Source organism: Protopterus annectens, chromosome 9.part0 (assembly GCF_019279795.1).
Source record: "Protopterus annectens isolate FY-2018-M chromosome 9.part0, PAN1.0, whole genome shotgun sequence".
Classification (NCBI taxonomy): domain Eukaryota; kingdom Metazoa; phylum Chordata; order Ceratodontiformes; family Protopteridae; genus Protopterus; species Protopterus annectens.
In genome coordinates, this window is record NC_056743.1 from 809,865,320 (window position 1) to 809,886,598 (window position 21,279).

General features: G+C 36.2%; 1 protein-coding gene across 1 annotated transcript in view; it reads left to right on the forward strand.

Moving 5' to 3' along the window:
* AVIL (advillin) overlaps positions 1–21,279 on the forward strand; it is a 456,785-nt gene that overhangs the window by 263,764 nt on the left and 171,742 nt on the right. The window contains exons 7-10 of the mRNA XM_044083463.1: positions 1,091–1,296; positions 7,917–7,995; positions 9,738–9,836; positions 13,846–13,999. Coding sequence (XP_043939398.1) covers positions 1,091–1,296; positions 7,917–7,995; positions 9,738–9,836; positions 13,846–13,999 — 538 coding nt within the window. The remainder of the gene's footprint in view (positions 1–1,090; positions 1,297–7,916; positions 7,996–9,737; positions 9,837–13,845; positions 14,000–21,279) is intronic.

The window sequence follows — 21,279 nt, forward strand, 5'->3', positions numbered from 1 at the left end:
GATTATCTCTCAGTAGCCCACACAACACTGAGAAAAGGGAGAAAGGTTTGAGATGGCCATCATACTTTTTATGATTTAGGCCTTGATTTTCTATAGTAAAAAAGCACTGTGGGCATTCAAGTTGCATTAATTGTTTGGACAGGCACGTACTAAAGGGGGCACTATACTCAATGATCAGCCTGATGAGTACAGAATACATTGGACTAATCACATCCCTACACCTGGACATTTCCTTAGTAACAAGCTGTGCAAAGAAAAAAGACTTTCTTACAACAATAGATATGTGGCGATCAATGAGACAGTGCATTGTCTATAGAGGTTCCCAGGTCCCTAACTACTGGATTAATTTTTACGGGTTTGTTATCAATGTGGTAGTTACAAGGGACTTCTTGCTAACCAAAGGATACTATTATACATTTCCTGACATTTAGTTTTAGTCCATGGTTTTTAAACCAGCTACTGGTCTGGGAAAGGCTGTCTTGGAAAACTTTGGTGTCCTCTGAGAAGTTTATGATGGCACCAAGTTTACAGTCATCTGCAACTTGGTCAGCCATAAACCCTTAAAAGTATCTTTGACCTCAGAGAAGTAAATGTTCTATGGACCGACCACTTGAGTACCCCACCAGTGGGGCAGCATAATGGGGCCCACAATATCCTGGGTTCTATTTGTGAGCCATTTGCTATGCAGTGAGTTACATGGGGATTAAAATCTAGTTGGAATAATTTATCTACAAAACCAGAGTGTGGAATGGTGTCAAACACCTTTGTGAGGTTTGGATATCAGTGTGTGTACTGATTTGCCTCCATTCTTTGCTTCAGTAACCTTCTTGAATAAGTCAACCAGTTTAGGCAGGCCTGGTTACGATAATGACTTGATAGAAACAGAATGTGTGCTGTTTGTAAGTGTGTTGGCAATGCAGATATTCACTTGACCTTGTTTGTATTCTGATTGACCAATTGATTGTCCTTGCTTATTTTCTGATTAATCTGATGATTATACTTACTTTTATACTTACTGATTAATCAACTGATAACTTACTCTGCTCATAGGTTTAAGGTAATTCATTTCACAATTTTGTGCAATTAACAGGGTATGCAGCTGGCAAAAGATGTACGAGACCGTGAGCGAGGTGGACGTTCCGCAATTGGTATAATAGAAGGTGACCAAGAAGATGCTTCCCGAGACTTGATGAAAGTTCTCACTGAATACCTGGGAGAAAGAACTGGGAAGCTCAACCCTTCCACACCAGATGAGGTGGTTGATCAACAACAGAAAAGTAACATCATGCTTTACCAGTAAGTGTTACTTCCGAAAGTAAGCTGCAAAGAACGTGTATGCCATTTCATGCTGATCTGACATCACCGCAACCACCAGCTGCTTGTTGCATTCTGCTCTACATTTATATTTAGCAGTAGGGAGGAATGAATATGAACAGCCCAGTGTGTCTAAAGCTATGTGAAATCAATGCATTATATCCTAGCTATATGGGTGCAAAAATGTAGACTGCATTCAATGTAATAAACATAGATATATATGTTTGTATGTATACACACACACACACACACACACACATACACACACACACACACACACACACACACACACACACACACACACACACACACACACACACACACACACACACACACACACACACACACACACACACACGACTGCATGTGTGTAAAACGCTGCTGAATATGCTTTTATTTGAAGAGTTTACTCTTGTCTTTTTTGACAAAAGTACTCATTTCTGACTGCTGGAAATGTCAAGGCTAGGAACACTGAATGTGCATTTGTTGTGTGCACAGTGGTAGTGTGAATGTAACTGGGTTTTTTAGCTAATGCCAGTGTATCAGATATACTGAAAGTTTTGCCATTAGGTGTGAGAGTGTGGATTTGACTGACTGAGGATTAGGGTTAAAGTAAGGACTAGGGAAGGGGAAGATTTAATGTTTTATACGAGCTCATGTTTGTTAAAAGATATGCCTGTGTGCAAGTATTTCTCGGATTGGGTAGAGAAAAGACTAGGTTAGGACATGCGCATAAGTTTATAGTGTGCATTTGTGCTGTATATGAAGTGTGTTGTGAGTTTCATGTGAAGTGATACTGTTAGGGAAAGCATTTTTGGTAAGACAATGCGTAGGGCAAGAGTTAGGGACAAGATGCTCTAGGGAGACAAAGCTACTGCCCCTAACCCTAGTTAACGTGTTCTTAAAACTGCTAGTTCCAGCTATTTTATTTATTGTACTGCATATATATATATATATATATATAAAGAGAGAGAGACATAGCTATTTGTGTGTGTGTGTGTGTGTGTGTGTGTGTGTGTGTGTGTATATATATATATATATATATATATATATATATATATATATATATATATATATATATATATATATACACAGATCTGATGAAGCTCTGACAAGGGCGGAAGCACTCATCTTTTCTTTTAACTTAACTTACTAAGCCGTGTTTTAAACATGCACTTCCAGCTTGGGTCCTTTTTTTTATTTTTCATAATAATGCAGAATGAACTTTGACATGCATCTTATATATGAAGTCATGACAATGGTCCATCTTAATAGTTTGTATGCCAGTATCTAGAGCAGTTGTTCTTATACAACTAGTTTTTCCTTTTTGTTGATACACACACCCACACACACACACACACACACACACACACACACACACACACACACACACACACACACACGTGTGTGTGTACAGAGAGAGAGAGAGAGATATTTGGAAACACTCCAAATAATCAAATGTTTGTAATCTTGAACATATTTAACACGGTCAGAAGGGATTGAAATTCATTTGATTACTTCTGCCAGTGTTAAGTTCGTGCAATATTGTGCACAGTGGGGATTGGGAAATTTGCCCTTTCCTACTGTAGAGTGATCTCAGAGTTGATGTATATAATTAGCAGGGAGTGTGGGGGGTGCATCCCACCACATGGAAGTACAGGGGAGTTTTCTCCCCCTGCAGAAACATAAGACTTTTTTTAGTATATTAACTTTCAATGCTTTGGGATCGATGTTTAGCTGTTCAAGATTGGCATACTTCAATGTTTCAAAGTATATATATATATATATATATATATATATATATATATATATATATATATATATATATATATCTATATGTAGTAGCAGGTATAAGACAGTGGAGACACTCTCTTTTATTTGAAGATTATTTACAGTGAAAATACTGGATTAAAATCCACTTGCCAAAGCTGAAAATAAAATGGATGCATACTTTTGCACAATACAGTCTTGAATAAATCACAGTTCAGAATTTAGAACTTATAAACTCAAAGTTTAAACCATCGTCATTTAAATGGAACAGAGCAGTTCTCCTTCAGTAGGTCAAGTCACACTGCTGTAAATCCATTCAAGTGTAGTTTTCTTGTTCTACCTTGAGTCCATCCACAGGACTTTCTTCTCTGGTAATCTATAACATCTCAGCTTCCTATGGTCATGGCACAAGTGGAATCACCATTCTAGGCACAAAGTCCCTCCTCAGTTAGACACTAATATCTTTAACATTCTACCTTCCACTCCCACCTTTTCTTTTAGCATCATTTGTTTCCCAGGTTATTTAGAATTTCCTGGGCATTTGTGGAAAGCATTACCATATTATACCAGAACGAAATGCTGCTACAAGGTTCTTACCAAAGTACATATATATATATATATATATATATATATATATATATATATATATATATATATATATATATAATATGTGTGTGTGTAGCATTTCTAAACACATCAATCAGCTACATAATATGTCTATATATATATATATATATATATATATATATATATATATATATATATATATATAAAGAGAGAGAGAGGGAAGACGAGAAAGAAATATAAACATATAGATGTATTGATATGTAATACACAGATGTATATTATCTGTGCACATATATGTATTCTTATTTGTGGAGAATGCCTAAACAGGTCAAAACAGATTTGGGTCTGACAAAGCCTTTGCACCAGAATACAGTTCACCACTAAAATCAGAAGTCTATTGAATACAGTAGCACCCCTAATCTGGCTGTGTAGCTTACATTTTTATGGTCCCATTACATTTTCGTAAGAATCTTTCATTTTTTAAGCTGTGCACGGTGTTTTATTAGATATGTACAAAATACTGCATTGTACTCTACCATATGGTCTCTTATTTAAAAGGGCTATACAGTCTATACATGTAAATAAAAAAACTTAAGTGCCACAGCTGAAGTCCACCCCTGTCAAGCTACTCCATTTCCTTATTACTTGTGTCTAAACCCAATAATTTCCACTTTCTTTTTCCAGTCATTGAGCTACCAAAATCCATGTAGCTCAGTAGGTAATGTTAGGGACACAAATTAAAACCCTAAGCTTAAAGATAAGTTGTTAGTCACGCTCTAATACTCAGCAGAAAAGTACACACATGTGGAAAAAGATAAAGCTAGCTATATGCAACATAACTGCCTATCAGAAGCAACTTCCTAATGGAATAAGAACTCAAATGGACGTAGGTAGCATCAGAATCTTATCCGAGAGGCCCCAGTGAGGTTAATTCAACAACAAATGGTATACATTGCTTCCACAAGAATTAGGATTGCTCATGAAAGAAATTTTGTTTAAAACAAAACCGTAAAATGATGCATGCTATCTATGTTGATTATTATTTCTTACTACTGCATATCATAGAACAGGGTCTGTCAAATGAACAAGACAATAATGCTGTGTGCTGCTTCATATGATCATCTTTAATACTCTGCAGTAAAATATGTTTTATTATTGAAGACTCTGTATTGGGTATACGAGAACAGAGCTTCATTATTAGGTATCAGAGAACATTTCTAATGAAGGCAGCAAGATCATAATTTTTTATGCAGCTTCTCTATGAACATCATTTTTTTAAAATAATACGTTTTCTTATTATTAAAAATCTCGCTATTAAGTGTTGGGGAAAAGAGCTTCACAGTCATGTATTAGAAAACATACTGGCTGAAGTAGCAAGACTATAATATTTTATATTTTCCTCAAGATTATTTTTTATGTTTTAGAAATACTCACTTGCAATTATCAAATATTTTTATAACAACTTGCAAAATGATAAAAAACTGCACAAAGGTGGTGCCTCAACAGACCCTGGAAACTATCGCCCCCAGCCTGCTGACTAGCTTGGTCTGCAAGCAAAGCTAAAGGAAAGATCATCATATAAATAAAGATGGGGGGACCCAGACACACTGGATCTCTATCCTACCCAGTTTGGCTTTGTTAAGGGCAGATCCTGCCTCTTAAACTGGTTGACTTTGAAACAGTCAGTCATTGCCATTGTGAAGGGAAGATGGTCCACAACAGATCTGGACCTGTCAAGCCCTTCGATACAATACCACCCCACTCAGGCATTATTATAGATAAGCTCCACCAGTAAATATATACCCCTATGTCACTGATGGGAGTAAAACTGGACAGAACCCACAAACTTAGATGGTTATTATTGCTGGAGACTCCAAACCAGTTAAACCAGTTATCCCATCTAGATTAGGGAGGTCATCTACTCTTACTCATCCATCATCATCATAATCGAGTACAATACAATGCCTGGGATGTACCACCAAACACATGGCACAAATGCAGCAACTGGAGACCAAAAAAGACCTCACCAAGGATCAAAAGGGCTCAAAACAGATGCCATATGTGCTAAGTTAAAAAAGGTTAAAGAAACTCCACATACCGGCCCTGCTCAGAGGTGACCCCAAGCCTGATGGTATAAGGCCATGTCCAACCCCATGTAAATGACATGCTGCATGCTGAATCACAAAAAAATCCAAATCCCATCCCAGCTACTGACTTGAACCTCAGCACTGAAATAATGAGGGACCTTGACATGGGACAGATTCATAACATTCTCTTCACTATGCTCCCAAATCTAAATCCAGTCCAGGTTAGTGAGTCTCTGTAGACTCCCTCAGGGACTCTTGGATGAGTTGATGGAGATCATAGGAGTACATGTATACTTCTGTGTCAAAAAGGGGAACCTATGATTATATTTTTTTCAAGCTGCAACAAAATGCTGTATGTTGTTTCCTCTTAATCACCGGCAACTGTGAAAGCAACATTAATTTTAATCAACACTAAAATGCTGCATGTTGTAATGCAATGTAAATTAAATATCATGTTGTCTGTTTCTGGCTTATACCTCTCATTATCAAATATCAGAGAAAAGTGTTTGTCAAAGCAGAAATACAATAAGACTATGTTGCGTCACCCCAATTATCTTTTATTTTCTGCAGCAAACGTTTAATTATTATTATTATTATTAGTAGTAACATTATTTTAATCAATGTCAGGCATCTTGCAACAGCAATTTACTGTTGAGTATCAGAGAACAACACTTGTCAAAGCAGAAAGACCATTACACTATAAGTTGTGTTTCCATGATCATCTTTTATTTTTGTGCAATAATAGGCATTTTTAGTATTACTTATATATTAGTGAACAAACAAAATAAAAATGCCAAGGAGGTTTAAAATTCACAGACAGAATTTAATGTACTAAAACCAGTAATGTGAAGCGCTTTTCATCTGGTCGGATCACCGGACTTCTTCTGACAAAATCTACTAGACAGACACCAAGTTTAAATACATAAAACTTTTCCTTCCATCCAAAAATTCAACCAATTTGGTGTGATACATCGTTTACAACTTATTAATCAATTAACATAATTTTTTTATGTATAAAACTAACAGTATAATGTTTAATACTATTTTAGATTAGGTTGTTTGACCTTTTGAATGTTTTGTTTGCTTCCTCCCATCCATCTTTAATTGATTATAATTGAGAAAGGAGGAACAGTGTGGATTGTTTTACATGCATATGTTTATGAAATATGGGAAAGATTTTATCAATATATAGGAAATTAAACGTGGATACATTTTAGTGGATATTTATATACCTTTAAAGCAGAGCTATGTATAAGGGATGAATGTTAATTGATTAATAAGTTGTAAACGATGTATCACACCCGATTGGTTGAATTTTTGGATGGAGGGAAAAGTTTTATGTATTTAAACTTTGTGTCTGTGTAGTAGATTTTGTCTGAAGAAGTCTGGTGATCCGACTGGATGAAAAGTGCTTCACATTACTAGTTTTAGTACATTAAATTCAGTCTGTGAATTTTTAAACCTCCTTGGCATTTTTATTTTATTTGTAGTTTAATGGTTTGTCTATTGGTTTTCTTATATTAGAGAAAAATACTTTGTAAAAGGAACATAAAGCTTTTTAAAGATGCTAGCAACATTGCTTTCCAGTAAACTCTTCAACAGCAAAATACTGTATTTTGTTTCCATGGTTAATAACTGCCTTTGAAGGCAACATAATTTTTAATTAATAGTACACTGTTGCCTGTTGTTAAAGCAAGGTAATTAGAAAACTATTTTGCTTATATTTGGCAATACATGCCAAAGGAGCAAATCATAATGCTATGTATAGTCTCCCTATGATATTTTTTATCTGCTAGAATAAAACATTTTATGTTAATGAATTATGTAATCCATTGTACATGATGTGTTGTTTTTCATGCCATTTCTTATTTCCAAGACTACCATTCCAGCATTACTTTACAACATAATGCAACACAAACATTGCAATGCAAACCAACATTTGGCATTGTCAAATGGCTGTTTTCTTTGTCAGGATACTCTGCTAGCTCTCCTCTTTTTGGCCATGTATTACCAAATTCAAAGCTTGTTTTGCTATTTTTATTATCCCTTGTTCCATGATTATACATGCTTTTTCTGACTTGTACAGAAGAAAGGAAGAGAAGAGTCTGATAGAAAAGGTAAGGCATTTTATATCCAGGTTTACAAATCTAATTTTGCAACAACTCCTCTTCCTTTTAGTGTTTCAGATGCAGATGGCCAGATGAAGGTGACAGACGTTGGTACCCGTCCCTTGGTCCAAGAGATGTTGAACCATGATGTAAGTTTTAATTATGTACAGCATGTATACAGAAGTTAGTTTCTTTGCTTCATTACATTTTCTAAGAAAATCGCAATATCAGTTTTGTGCAACTAAATTGCACCTACTTTCAAATAAAGCATGTACTGGTATAACACAAGCTACACCCCATACAGTTTCCTAATATGATGGTTATTGTGATTCTGTGTGTGTGTGTGTGTGTGTGTGTGTGTGTATATATATATATATATATATATATATATATATATAAACAACTACACTAAATTGTCAATCAGCAATCAATGCAGTGACCTCAGTGGGAAAATAATAAAGTTTGGGAGATGAAGACTTGCTTCCCCATATGGCAATCTCCTCCTGCAAAAATGCTTATATTTTTGTGTTACAGTTACTTATAAATTGAACAGTTGGCGTATGTATGTTCCAAAAATATTTGTGCTCAAGCTGTACTTTAGAAGATCATGTGACTGGGCAAACACACTATGAGATTTTAGGAACATAGGTGATTATTAGCTCTTTGAAAGTGTCACTTGTGCAAAATGGATTTTCTGCTTCTGTGCTGTGCCTTACAAATCAGAAAGATCTACAGTTGTTGTTATATAATGTTAATTACCAACTATATGGATAAAATTGAAAGTGAAACTAAGTAAAAAACGAATTGCCCACTTGGTCCATAGCAGTAATCAGCACAGCAGCCTTCGTTGAAGACAACTACGATGTCTGAAATATAAAGAATGATGAATAACTACCATGCTAGCAATTGCACTGCCTAAATCAGTTTCATACTAACAAGCATGTTAAAATTAAATGTATTCAGCTTGGAAAAAACAGTCCTTTGTGTGTGCTGAGTGTTGTTCAGCAGTTTAAGGGGTTCAATTTACATTACAAAATGAAGTTGTTAGTAGCTCACTGCATTCCACACATTTTGCTGGACCATTGGAAGAAAGGATGGAGAAGGGGACTGAATTCACTTATCAGGATTCTAGATAAAATTCTTTCCTTCTTCTATAATGAATATCTAATGGATTAGCTCTGCTAGGGAGAAAGATTCACTAATATAGATTGCACTGCTAAGAATAAAAGCAAGGGCTTAAATGTTACAGTTTAAGTTGTGCACATTTTTCATTACTGTTTCGATGGAGTAATACATAAAAATTGTTGTATGTTCTAGAAGCCAGAGTTGCACAATAAATCCAAAAATGTCTTTTTTGGCAGGTAAAATGTAGATTTGTTCTGGACTTTGAAATAGCAGCTGTCATGGTATACTGTGAAGAAAAGGCAGAGCTGTCAGTTTTAACTGTCAAAGACCATAGCTATGCATTTAATTTGTTAGATTAGATGCTAGCTTATAGCTGTAATAGTATGAAGTATTTTTTGTTTCAGACTGTCAACACAAGAGCTTCTTGGTTAGAAATCCATAAACCAGACTACCACACACTTGAAACACAATTATTGGAAATCCGCAGAAGTACAGTTTAACAAAATGTAGTGTTAGCAACAGTGGCTAGGAAAAAGGTAATCCTAGAATGTGTAATATTCCATCTGCAAGAAAGATGGGCTATTCTACCCATGTAGTAAGGAAGCCACGGAAGAAGAAGCAGAAATGGGTGAAGAACAGAATTATCAACAGCACAAGAAAACAAATTATTCTGAAAATGCACTCTAAGAAATTATCTATTTGACCACAGTAATCTTACTTTTTTTTCAGGATCTATTTGACCACAGTAATCTTACTTTTTTTTCAGGACTGCTATATTCTGGATCAAGGTGGTGCCAAAATTTATGTCTGGAAGGGTAAAGGTGCCACTAAAGCAGAAAAACAGACAGCAATGTCCAAAGCACTGGTGAGTCACTGAGCATACATTATAACTGAAAAATGTTAATATTATGCAAAGCTTAAGTCTTTTGGTTTTGTAAAATAATTAAGAAAAAATGTGTAACATCATGCAAGGATATGGGATGTCATATTGTTCCTCCCCTTCTCATATGAAAGGTGATGGTTTTAGGTGTTTACAGTAGTGTGACATTACCCCATTAAAATGTTCTCCCCTGTAAGAGAACAACTGCTGAAATGCTGCGGCCTGCTACCACTACAGCAGCTCTGAAGAGCCAGATTCACTTTTATTAGTGCCTTAATTTCCTAGACTGATATCTGCCACAAATCTGTTAGCTGCTTCTAGATAAAAACTGATGTACCATGCTATTCTACTCTTTATGCTCCACACTCCTAGGAGTTACACTATTCAAAATCATATGCTGTGGCATTTTTGATTGTTTGTGTCACTGTCTGAAAACTTAAGGAAATGTGGAACTCCATTTCGGTTGAGCAGCATTTATTTTGGAATTGCTTCACAAACTGTGACACATTTGAAAGCTGCACATCTTCAGTCTAAAACCTGTGACTGGGCAGCTGTTTGACTATAGAAATAATTATGAATGTCTCACAGTTGTTTTAACCAGCAGGTAGTCTCTACAATGCAACAATTTCTGACATATGAGATATTTCCTAAAACAGAAGTTTTGCGGCTATTGCGTTTTGGTTTTGGTACTAATTTCCAGTACCTTTACGTCAGTTCTGTGCCTTTAGAAGGATACGGTAATAACTCTGAGCAGAATGTTCTTTTTTGAGGGGAAGAATGAGCGCCTGAGTCTGACTCTGCTCACTTCTTTCTGGATGAGAAGGAGGGAGCACATGTTTATGCATGCTCTGTTTGAGCCCCTCGGTGGAGACCAAGCAGCATGTGCAGGTATTAGCATTAAGGGGGAAGGGGGCATCAGGAGACTTTTGTCACATGTGAAAATTAGTGATATTCCTGTGCAATAACTATCCACACCCATCCCTAGGGTATCACTAGGGATGTGTAGTGAAACATGCTATTTCTATAGTAAAAACTCCGATTTCTCCATATGGATGACCCCTCCTAGATCTCTCAGTCCTCATCCTTAGTGGAATGATTGGGCCACAGAGCTCTTACCTGTAGGGAAGAAATGGGTCAAAAGAGCAGCTGAGAAGACATAATATTTGAGGATGTACCAAAGAAAACAAATGTCCCTTTAAATGTTAGCTAGTACTCTGTACATGTATGGTATGGGTTTATGCTCCATTTGGATAGGAGAATTTGTATATACATTAAATAGTACCTATAACAGTCATAGAGTAATTATTCATAAGTTGGAGGTAGTATCTACTTAGATTTATGAAAGAAATGTGATGCATGCTGAGATTCCATACCCTTAATGGATTGTGGCTGGACTTACATTGCTGTATGCTGTACTATGAAACATGTGGTGAGCTTGCTTTTTCTGTGATGATAATAATTGTGTGTTTATATATCCTGCTAGATCATATCACTTGCTTAAAATGACATCTTAGAGTAAAAAAAGACTACATAATCATCCTTTTTATAAAAAGAGAGTGGAGACGTAAGTTAGCAGTTACTGTCTTGTCATTTAGAATTTGCATATTCAATTGTGAAAAAAGGAGCCATTGTATCTTAGTATTTATGCAGCAACTAATTAAAATAAACGGAAAGATCACTGGTTTATACCTATGAAAGTAACATATTTAGTGCACAGCCTTGAGAGAAGCATCGTTTTACTGGTCTTGTGGTTTTCCTCAGGTCATCATTGAACATTTCAGACTGCCCTTCTGCTGTAAAATGCTGTCCTGTTGGACTTATCTTTGCCAATGACATCCTCTCCTGCAGGATGTGGATAGCTGTCAATCCATAATTGTGATACCGCTGATAATTAGACATCAATTGGAAGATAATGACTCTCTACTTACCTTGTTTCCGACGCCACCAAATTTCTTGCTTTATCATAAGTTAAGAGGATTAACATAATATCAGAAACTAAGGATAATTACAGGTCTTTCTTTACCTAAATCAGGAAGTTATAAAATAACAAACAACATTGCCCTAAACTCATCCAAAATCATACTACCTACTCTGATCCAGTGGATGTCACAAATACACAGGCAAAGAAATTCAGTGCTAGTGTCACCCCAGAGACATCTATACCAAACACACATATGCCTAAGGATCTAAAACCCTGTATTATCACAAAAGAACTCTTCTCAAAATGACTTTCCAAAACAAATAATAAATTAGGTATGAGACCTAATAACATACCAGGCTACCTGCTGAACAGTACTAAGCATGTGCTGGTGGACCAGCTCCTACAGCTCTTCATCCTGATCTTAGCCACTGCCTTTGTCCCTGAAGTTTGGTGCACAGCAGGTTTTGATGCCTCTTTCCAAGAGTGACCCCACCATGCACCCTGAGAATTAACGTCCCATAAGTCTAAAGAGCCTCACCAAGAAAGGGGCATAACACATCTGATAAACTACAAAATAAAAATCTTATAAAACTTAACCTCCAGTAGCTTGGCTTTGTTAAGGGTAGATCCTGTTTAATGAATCAGTTAAATATTTTTGAGAGGGTAGTCAAGCCATGGGCAGTGGTCATGCTGTCCATACAGGATACCTTGACCTTGCCAAAACTTTTGATACTATATCACATGTCAGCATTATCAATAAGCTAAATGCGCTTCAAATCAATTCCTATTTAATTAGATTGATAGCTAACTGGCTGAGGGGACAGGACCCAGATGCAGCCTCATAGAGCAAGAAAGTAAAAGTAACTAGTGGGATACCATACTTTTCATGCTAGGACCTTAAGTAATTGTCTGATCTCAAAATTAAAAATGAGAAACTCAGGATGGCCAAGTTTGCTGATGATCATCAAATGGGTGTTATTCTTGAGTCCCCCTCGGATATGCAGAAGCTACAAATAAATTTGTGCATGTTATATAGCTGGTTTGCTGACAAAAGACTAAAACTAAATGTTAAAAAATACAATATTGTTCCATTTGGCAAACAAACCCTCTACCCAGTTTATAGTATAGAAACACCCTACTCCAAATTGAAAATGTTGTAAGAGACCTGGGTATTTCCTCAAGGTTCAAAAAAGTCCTGACGCCTCTGTGTTCTGCACTTTGGGATGTAGCTCACTGACCATATCAAGCACATAGATCCCAAAGGGTCTTGACAGATAAGATCATGGGATTAAAAGACCTGAGCTATGAAAAGAGGCTGAAGGCCTTATCCCTGTATTCAGTGACCTATTGATTCCTTAGGGATGGTCTGTGCCTTGCCTTCTGGGCCATTAGGGATCTAGTAATCCAAGACCATTGTTTTTCTACAAATCAGACAGTCTTGCAAATGCTAGAACCTGCTTCAGTAAGTAAACAAATCATGGTGGAGAGACAGATTTGTCATGCAACAACTATGCCTTGTCTGGAACAAACTTCCTCTCCAGATCAAGCGATGTGACTATTTTCCTTTAAGAAGGAATTAGACAATTGAATGGATGTTTATAAATTTACCCTGGTATGACTGGCATATTGCTCTGTGGAAAAGCAGGTAAGGTTTATGGGTGCATGCTAGTAAGGTGTAAATGTGATTCTGTGAACTCTGGTACAAGACATTGCAGCTTAAGCGATGACTGTTGACTCCCCTCACATCCTCACATAGATTTGCTAACCCTTCTTCTTTCTTTGTGATGAAATCTAATTACTTGCACTTATCACAGACTGTGGATCCTTAGAATGAAGGTAAAGTATTAGCACCATGGCCTTCTTACACTTCTGGGCTAGTCATTAACTGTAGCATTCAGTGTCCCAAACTTCCTGTACAAGTAGAAGCAGATCAGCATGAAAGGAGAGGTACCTACGAAATGAGATGTCACATCCTAACTGAGTAGCCCTTGATAAATAATACAAATTTGCAGCATACATGCATAACTAAGCAACAGTCTAAAATACTATTGTTCTGTGTCCATCTGAATTTAGGAGTTCATCAAATTGAAAGGATATTCTTACACTACGAATGTTGAAACTGTGAATGATGGTGCAGAATCTGCCATGTTTAAGCAGCTCTTCCAAAAATGGAAAGTAAAAGACCAGTCCGCAGGTTTTGGAAAAACATACAGTGTTGGTAAAGTAGGTGAGTCACCTATTCTCAACTAAAACAAATTAAGTATCTTATCATGTGAATATTTTGTTTTAGTCACAGAAAGTGTGGATCAAAATCAGCAAAATATTTAATAGGGATTGTTTGATTTTATTACTTATTACAAGTTTAATGAAAACAGAATAACAATGTATTAGTTATTACATCTTCGTTTGCTTTTACAGCAATATCTGAAGTAAAAAAAAAGGCTGATTTACAACATTTGATGCAGCATGTCAATTTTTAAAGCTAGTGTGATACAGACAAGTTAAGTAGGTGGGTGGGGTACAACTGCTGGGCACCAGTTATGGTTTAGAAAAGAGAAACCCGGTCAGGATACTGTTCTCTGATTCAGAGGTAAGTTATTCCCTCTTATATGCAGTTTAGTTCTGTATGTTAGGACAGAGAGGCATCATCGATACTGAGACTGCCAGGAGGTCAGGTCACCCTATACTAACTGGGCATGGACAGGAATTCTTTCTTTTAGTTTCTAAGTGAGTGTGTTATATTTCTTCTAACTATGGACTTCAACACAGTTCTGGAATAGAAACACATGCTGCCTAAAATACTATATATTTTATTAACTTACACCCTATGAGTGCCAACAGTAGTTTTTCTAGAACCTACATGTACCACCAGAAGTTTATGTACACCATGTGCATACCATCACCTGAACGGATCAGTTACTGAAGTAATGAAGCACTGCAATGCAAAATTACAGTAACCTCACACACTACACTTAACATATCAAATCAGCCAGAGTGCAATCCAAAACTGTCTTCAAAATCAACTAACAACTTTATTTATTCATTCTTCAGTTAACTGCTCAATCCATCACAGAGTGAAGTCAGACCCTATGTCAACATTCAGTGGGCACAGGGTAGAGACAGTCATCCTTAAATGGAGTAACAACTCATCAGTCGATATATGTGTACTTCCATTCATACGCTATGCACATCAATGGACAATTTTAGAGGATTTTCAATTCACCTATAATATTTCTTTGGGACATGAGTGGAAACCAGTGCACCTGGAAAAACTCCACATGGGCACAGGGAGGACATGTAAACTCCACATAGCAGGGATTCAGCTGATAGCTATACTGGAGAAACAATGGTGTGAGGTGTGAGGCAGTAAGGCCATCACTGAGACATTCAAAAACAAAGTAGTTAAGTAACAAAATAAAATTAATAAACTGATTGTAAAGCACACAGAAACCAGAATTATAACATCTCCCAGCAAAAAAAATCAGATCTAAACTAAGTACTAGACTGAAACACTAGTCTAAGCTTAAGCATATTAAAATAAATGAAAACACTGAAAGATATTAAACGCTTAATGTAAAGAAAATATAAGGAAATATTTATATAATTGGCCAAATTCCAAAACAGCTTGTGCTGTGCAGAGTATGTTGTGCCAGATTTGTATGGGTTTTGGTGTACAGACAATGTCAAATGACCATTGCTCCCTGCATAACATCTAATGAGGTACTGGGTATGGGCATGGTAATACGGAAACTTAGACCGCACCAGATTCTGCAACCATTCCTGCCAGTTTGTAGCACAGGTTTAAACTGATGTGTAACTCCATTGTGTGACACCAGATAAAGACAGCATCATACTATCCGATATAGAGGGAACAGTCGGTATGTATCCATATCTGACATGCCTTCCCAACCCATTAGGTAGTGAATATATGCCACATGGAAGACAATGTAAATATAGCAATGAATGCAAGAACAAGTTTGTACAGGGCATATGTGTTTATTTATGTCTGTGTCTGTGTGTCTGTCTGTCTATCTGTTTATGTGAGACACATTATATCTAAATTAATTTTATATATATATATATATATATATATATATATATATATATATATATATATATATATATATATATATACACACACACACACACACACACACACACACACACACACACACACACACACACACACACACACACACACACACACACCAGCTATGGAAGTTTACAGTGCATGCAGCTCAGGTATGTAATGCTACAGCCTGTGCCAGATGGGTTCCTATCAGCAGACCAAAGACACATGTATTCGAATGCGTCTTGGTCAAACTGACAAAACTGAAACTGCAAAATATCAAAGCGGCATGTAAGCGAATTCTTTCCCTGGGAAAGACGTTGGGGGTATGGGGGGTGAAGCCCTTCACTTAATCTCATGTTTTAATGTGCTTACTGTTTGTTTTTGTTGTTGGAACAGCGATATTTTTCCCTTTCTGACAGTTTGGTTTTGTAAGCTTTCGCTTACATGGGGTCGATTAATCACCGTTCACTTACCTAAGCATTCGGTGATCTAATATAGACCCATGCCAGACAGCATGTGAGGTAAGGACATTTATTCATTACTAGGATGCATCAGGGTTCCCTGACAAGAATACATTGCTGAACACACGGCACGGCACAGCACACCACTATATTGTAAATGCATAGTGTGGCAGACGTATGCAGTTTTTCCTTACTCTGTCCCATGCAACTGTGTTGACTTGTGGAGTGCCCCTCCCGCAACTCACAGAGATCCTTTGTAGGCTACATTATATCACATTATGGAGTAGCTGATCAGTGTCACTCACAATGCTGCACTGTCTTTTTGGAATTCTACAGAATTTCCATAGAAAGTCAAACAAGATGGCTGCTGAAATCAACAGGAAGCCTAAAAAAATCTACCCCCCCCCTCCAAAAAGTGTCCCACCTTTCAAAACTCAATTAAAATGGAATAACAAAAACTCTCCACACAAGGACAGAACTAGCCCAACCATAGAATATAGCATTGCTAAAACCTAAAAAAAAAAGAAGCAGCCTGAAGCAAATGTTATTATTCGTATTATTATTATTACAAAACCCATTTAAATACAACAAAATAATTAAAAATGCATTAACCTTAACTCCTATGTAAATTTACATGTACCAAAGCCAGAGATGGAAGCAGTAAAGTAAACAAAGAGAAAAAAAAAACTTAGCCCCAATATAAATTTGCATTTCTGATTGCTAACTGTTAACTTGTACTGGAGGTTAATAAATAACAAGTTATAAGGCAGCTGGCAAGTAACAGTTAGGGCAATAATTCTTTAGTTCATTGAGCATGTAATGTTACAGCAGCAGTGTGAGTGACAGATAACATATATTCCAGGTTTGGTCTAATGTCTCATAGCCCTATCTGTGCTGCTTAAAGCAAGGCACAGATAATCCCATCCTACTCATATGGGAACTTCATTGCTCTTCTGCTAATATGGTATTACTTGACTTATCAAGGTGACAGTAGTAGCGTCAACCAGTATGACTTTACTTTCTTGTGCTAGAATCTTATACTTGTGCATAATGCCCATCCGTTGTAACCTATCTGTGCATTAAGTAGCTTAAATATATTTTTTATGTCCCGATGATCCGAATGCATGTTGTGAAGCAATGGCAGCCTACAGATCAGCACTTCTGGGGGATGCACCTGCACATTAACACCACCTTGATTCATACATGGTCTGCTTGAGGATAAAGATTTCTTGGGCCTCAGAACACTACTCTGTGTAACATACATATTAATAATAATCCTTTTCAGGCTAACAAGCTGATGTAAAACTGAGTGAAATTTTTATTGTTGCAGAGAAAGGCTGCCTCAGTGGTATTTATGAATGTCAGCTGCCTCTTTGTTCTAATCTCTTTTGCATTTATTGGCATACATTTTACATTGGCAGCTCTGTCTGGCTGAGCTCCACCTCTGTGAGGAGTGTGTTACAGAAGTATTTCTCATTTATGTAGAGATCATTGTGTGATTTACATAAAGCACATATATCATTGAAGCTTGTTTCTTCTGGGATGTTGAATGGATGTGAACACTTTTTTTTTGGATGAGTTTTTATTGGTGGCACCATTTAACATTTTGCTGCATATATTACATATAACATAACATAACATAACATAACAAGTAGGTGAAATGCTTGTTAATCCCTGTGTTGCTGATGTAATTATTTTTTCATCACAGCTGCCACAGAGCTGAGGTCTTAGGCTTATCGCCCTTATTGTTTTACTCCTTATCTCCATATGCAGTGGGGGTGACAACCCTGCATGACCCTTCACAAGGATGGCTCTCCCTGTGGAAGAAGCCTGTGTGCTTTACAGAGGTTTGGGTAACCACTAATTCACATTGGACAATGCCCATAGGAAATCCACTGATGGATGAAAAAAAATCAAGTCCTGTGAGCTCTTCATGCCACATTTACCCTAAAACTTTCATGAAATAAAAATGATTCAGCATTTTGGAATCTATTATCAAGCAGACAGAGTCTCAAGTTGTTGCTGTCTCCAATTAAAATTAGGGATTACTCCATTGCTAAGAGCTGCAGTTGTTCAAAATACAGCTGATTATGTACATGTTTCTGTAGCAACAACCCCAGTGCAAGAATAATAGAAAGCCATAATCCAAGTTCTGATCTCTCAGGTCCTCAGGATGCATCACAAAAATCAGCATTAAGGCAGTAAAAGCATAGTAGTAACACACAGCAGGATCAAAATATGGATTCCATCATTTGTAGCCAGCACTGTCATTGGCCAAATGACAGTTACCAACTGTCAGCTGTTGGTTGTTAAAAGACAACACCAAATCAAGGTTAAAAAAGCTTGTAGTTAGGCTCCCAATACGTGCCCATGAAAAATCCTGTGAGGCAATCAATGATGAAGACAGAGAGTGGTATGTAAAAGACATAGCCCAAGTTAAAACCTGAGGAAATGCAGGAAAAATTAAGCAACACAGAACTCAAACAAACTTAACAGAAGGATCGGTTGAGCACAAATTTGGCAGACAAACTGAAAATTGAAGAAAAACCTTACAATTTAAATAAGAAAGTAAAGAAAATAATGTTAAGTAAGTTTTTAGCAATGTGTTACGCAGTCAGTTGCTGCTATGTTGTCCTTTACTGGTTTACAGCCAACACATTTGAATGATACAATACATACTACTGTTTAATAGAACTAACAAACCAGCAGCATCCAATGTGTACTTGTGAAAAATAACTTTATCAATAACATAGCTTATACATAAGTTGATCATACATATGAGGTACTTCTTTGTTACACAAATGGAGTCTTTTTCTTTTAAAACTGATACTTAAACATGAGTACTCCTTTAAAAATAGCTTATAGAAGTTTTCTTTTCAATCAAACACAGTTTTCTTTATTGATTATACTACTAATTAAACATCATGTTATGTTAGATATGTAAGATATTAATCTGTTTTATTATCCTTAAGAACACTTTAGAAAATATAAACACCAACCCTACTCAAACTGACTTTTTTGTTAATTAACAAGATAATGCTTTTTGTCTTCTTGTACAAAATATTAAATACCTTTCAACCCCAAACCTATTTTCTAAACTACACACCTGTTTGTAGCAATCCTTGATTCAGACTACCCTTCTTAATTTAACTTGCACCTTTATTCCTCTTACTAGTAGTCACTTAAAACTATACAGATAAGACTGTTAGTTATCCACAAAGATATTAAATAAAATATTCTAATACTAAAACATGTAACTAGAAAAAAATAGCTGTTGGGAAGAGGAGCAATCCTTCTTGCTTGATTCAAGTCCACGTAGTTCTGAAGAAATTTGGGCTTGAGTAATTACAATTAGAAATATAAACACTGGGAGCAGAGTCTGCTTGTCTTCTTTGTATCCATGTGCATTTCACCACATACTCCAGTTTTTTTTTCCTCACATGCCAAAGACATGCCACTATACAGGCATCACAGCCATGTGCCTATTGAGTGCCAGAATACGTTCTGGCTCCCCCATGACTTTGATATGAATTAAGTGGGTAATCAAAGAATGACTGTATAAATGCAGCCATGTTTAATGCTTAAATCTGGAGCTGCCCTATTCCAAATTACATAACAGTCCTCTAAATTAATCTTTATCTTGATTTTAATATGCTAGCAAGGGACTGTAGAAATAAATATTTGTAGGCCCTTTAAATTTAATTGCCAGCCCATCAGCTCTGTACTATCAATCCTATTTATATGCACTTATAAGAGTTGAAATTAGCCTTAGCATTGGTCAAGAGGCATTAACAAGTTCTGACCACAATTTATGTAAAGAACATATACGTATTAATATAGACAAAATAAAGCAGATAGTACATTGACCTGACCAAAGAATTTACAGTAGTATCAGAGATACTAGTCATCTTTATTAACTTAAGCAATAATAATAATACTACTGCCCTGGACTCCTGGCAGGATCACAAACAGAAGGAAAACTGTAATAGTTACCAAACCAGAACAGAGGCAATAAATCTTATCAACACAGAAGGTGCAGAAGTGTACATTTTTGTACAAATACTGTATCCTCTTTCTTAAATTTTTTTTGTAGATCAGGTGGTTGAGGAAGCTCTAGACCCAAGTAAATCTGTCTCAATTTTATGCCTGCAAAAATTCCAGGTCTACAACACATGGGGATATGTAATAAACTATGTGGACCTTTTAGTAGGCATGCATCTCACATGCAAAATATTAAGAACACATTCACATGTATGTAGTTTTTTCTTCTTATAGTCTTTTATTGAATGTTAATTGCTCACTTAGAACCAGCTGAAGTGAATAGTTCAGTTTAATCCTATTATGGAAGACATATTTCATGGACTACTTTACAGAGGAACATGGAAAATTGGAAAACGTGTATATACATTATTCGTTTAATGGTAACATTCACCTTAGTATAAATTCTTTTACCTAATTAATTTAAATACATTTTGCTCGATATTAATGGTGTCTAGTTGTAAATTATGTAAGACAAATTCTTTAATTAAGAAAATACAAAGTGAACTGGACGACCTGGAAAGTAAAAGTAAAATTTTATTGAGCGCTTTCGTCAATTTTTAACTATCATAGTTAAAAATTGACGAAAGCGCTCATAAAAATTTTACTTTTACTTTCCTGGTCATCCAGTTCGCTTTGTATTTTCTTAGTTTTTTGAAGGTTGAGCAATTGGCTTGACCGAAAGCGCTTACAAGTTACTAGTATTAAAAGCCCGTGCTGATTTCTGCTAAGCTGTTTCCTTGCTTTTTGTTTTTAAACTATTTTCTTAGTTTTGCTTCTTTTGGTTTACCATGGATTCCAAATTCTTTAATTAACAAAATTCAAGCTAATATAATTTATTTGTTATAATTTGTTTACAGTAAAAACAGCTATCAGAAAATAAACATTTCAGCAAGCAATAATGCTAAACAAGGCGGAAGTTATAGGGGAAATAAT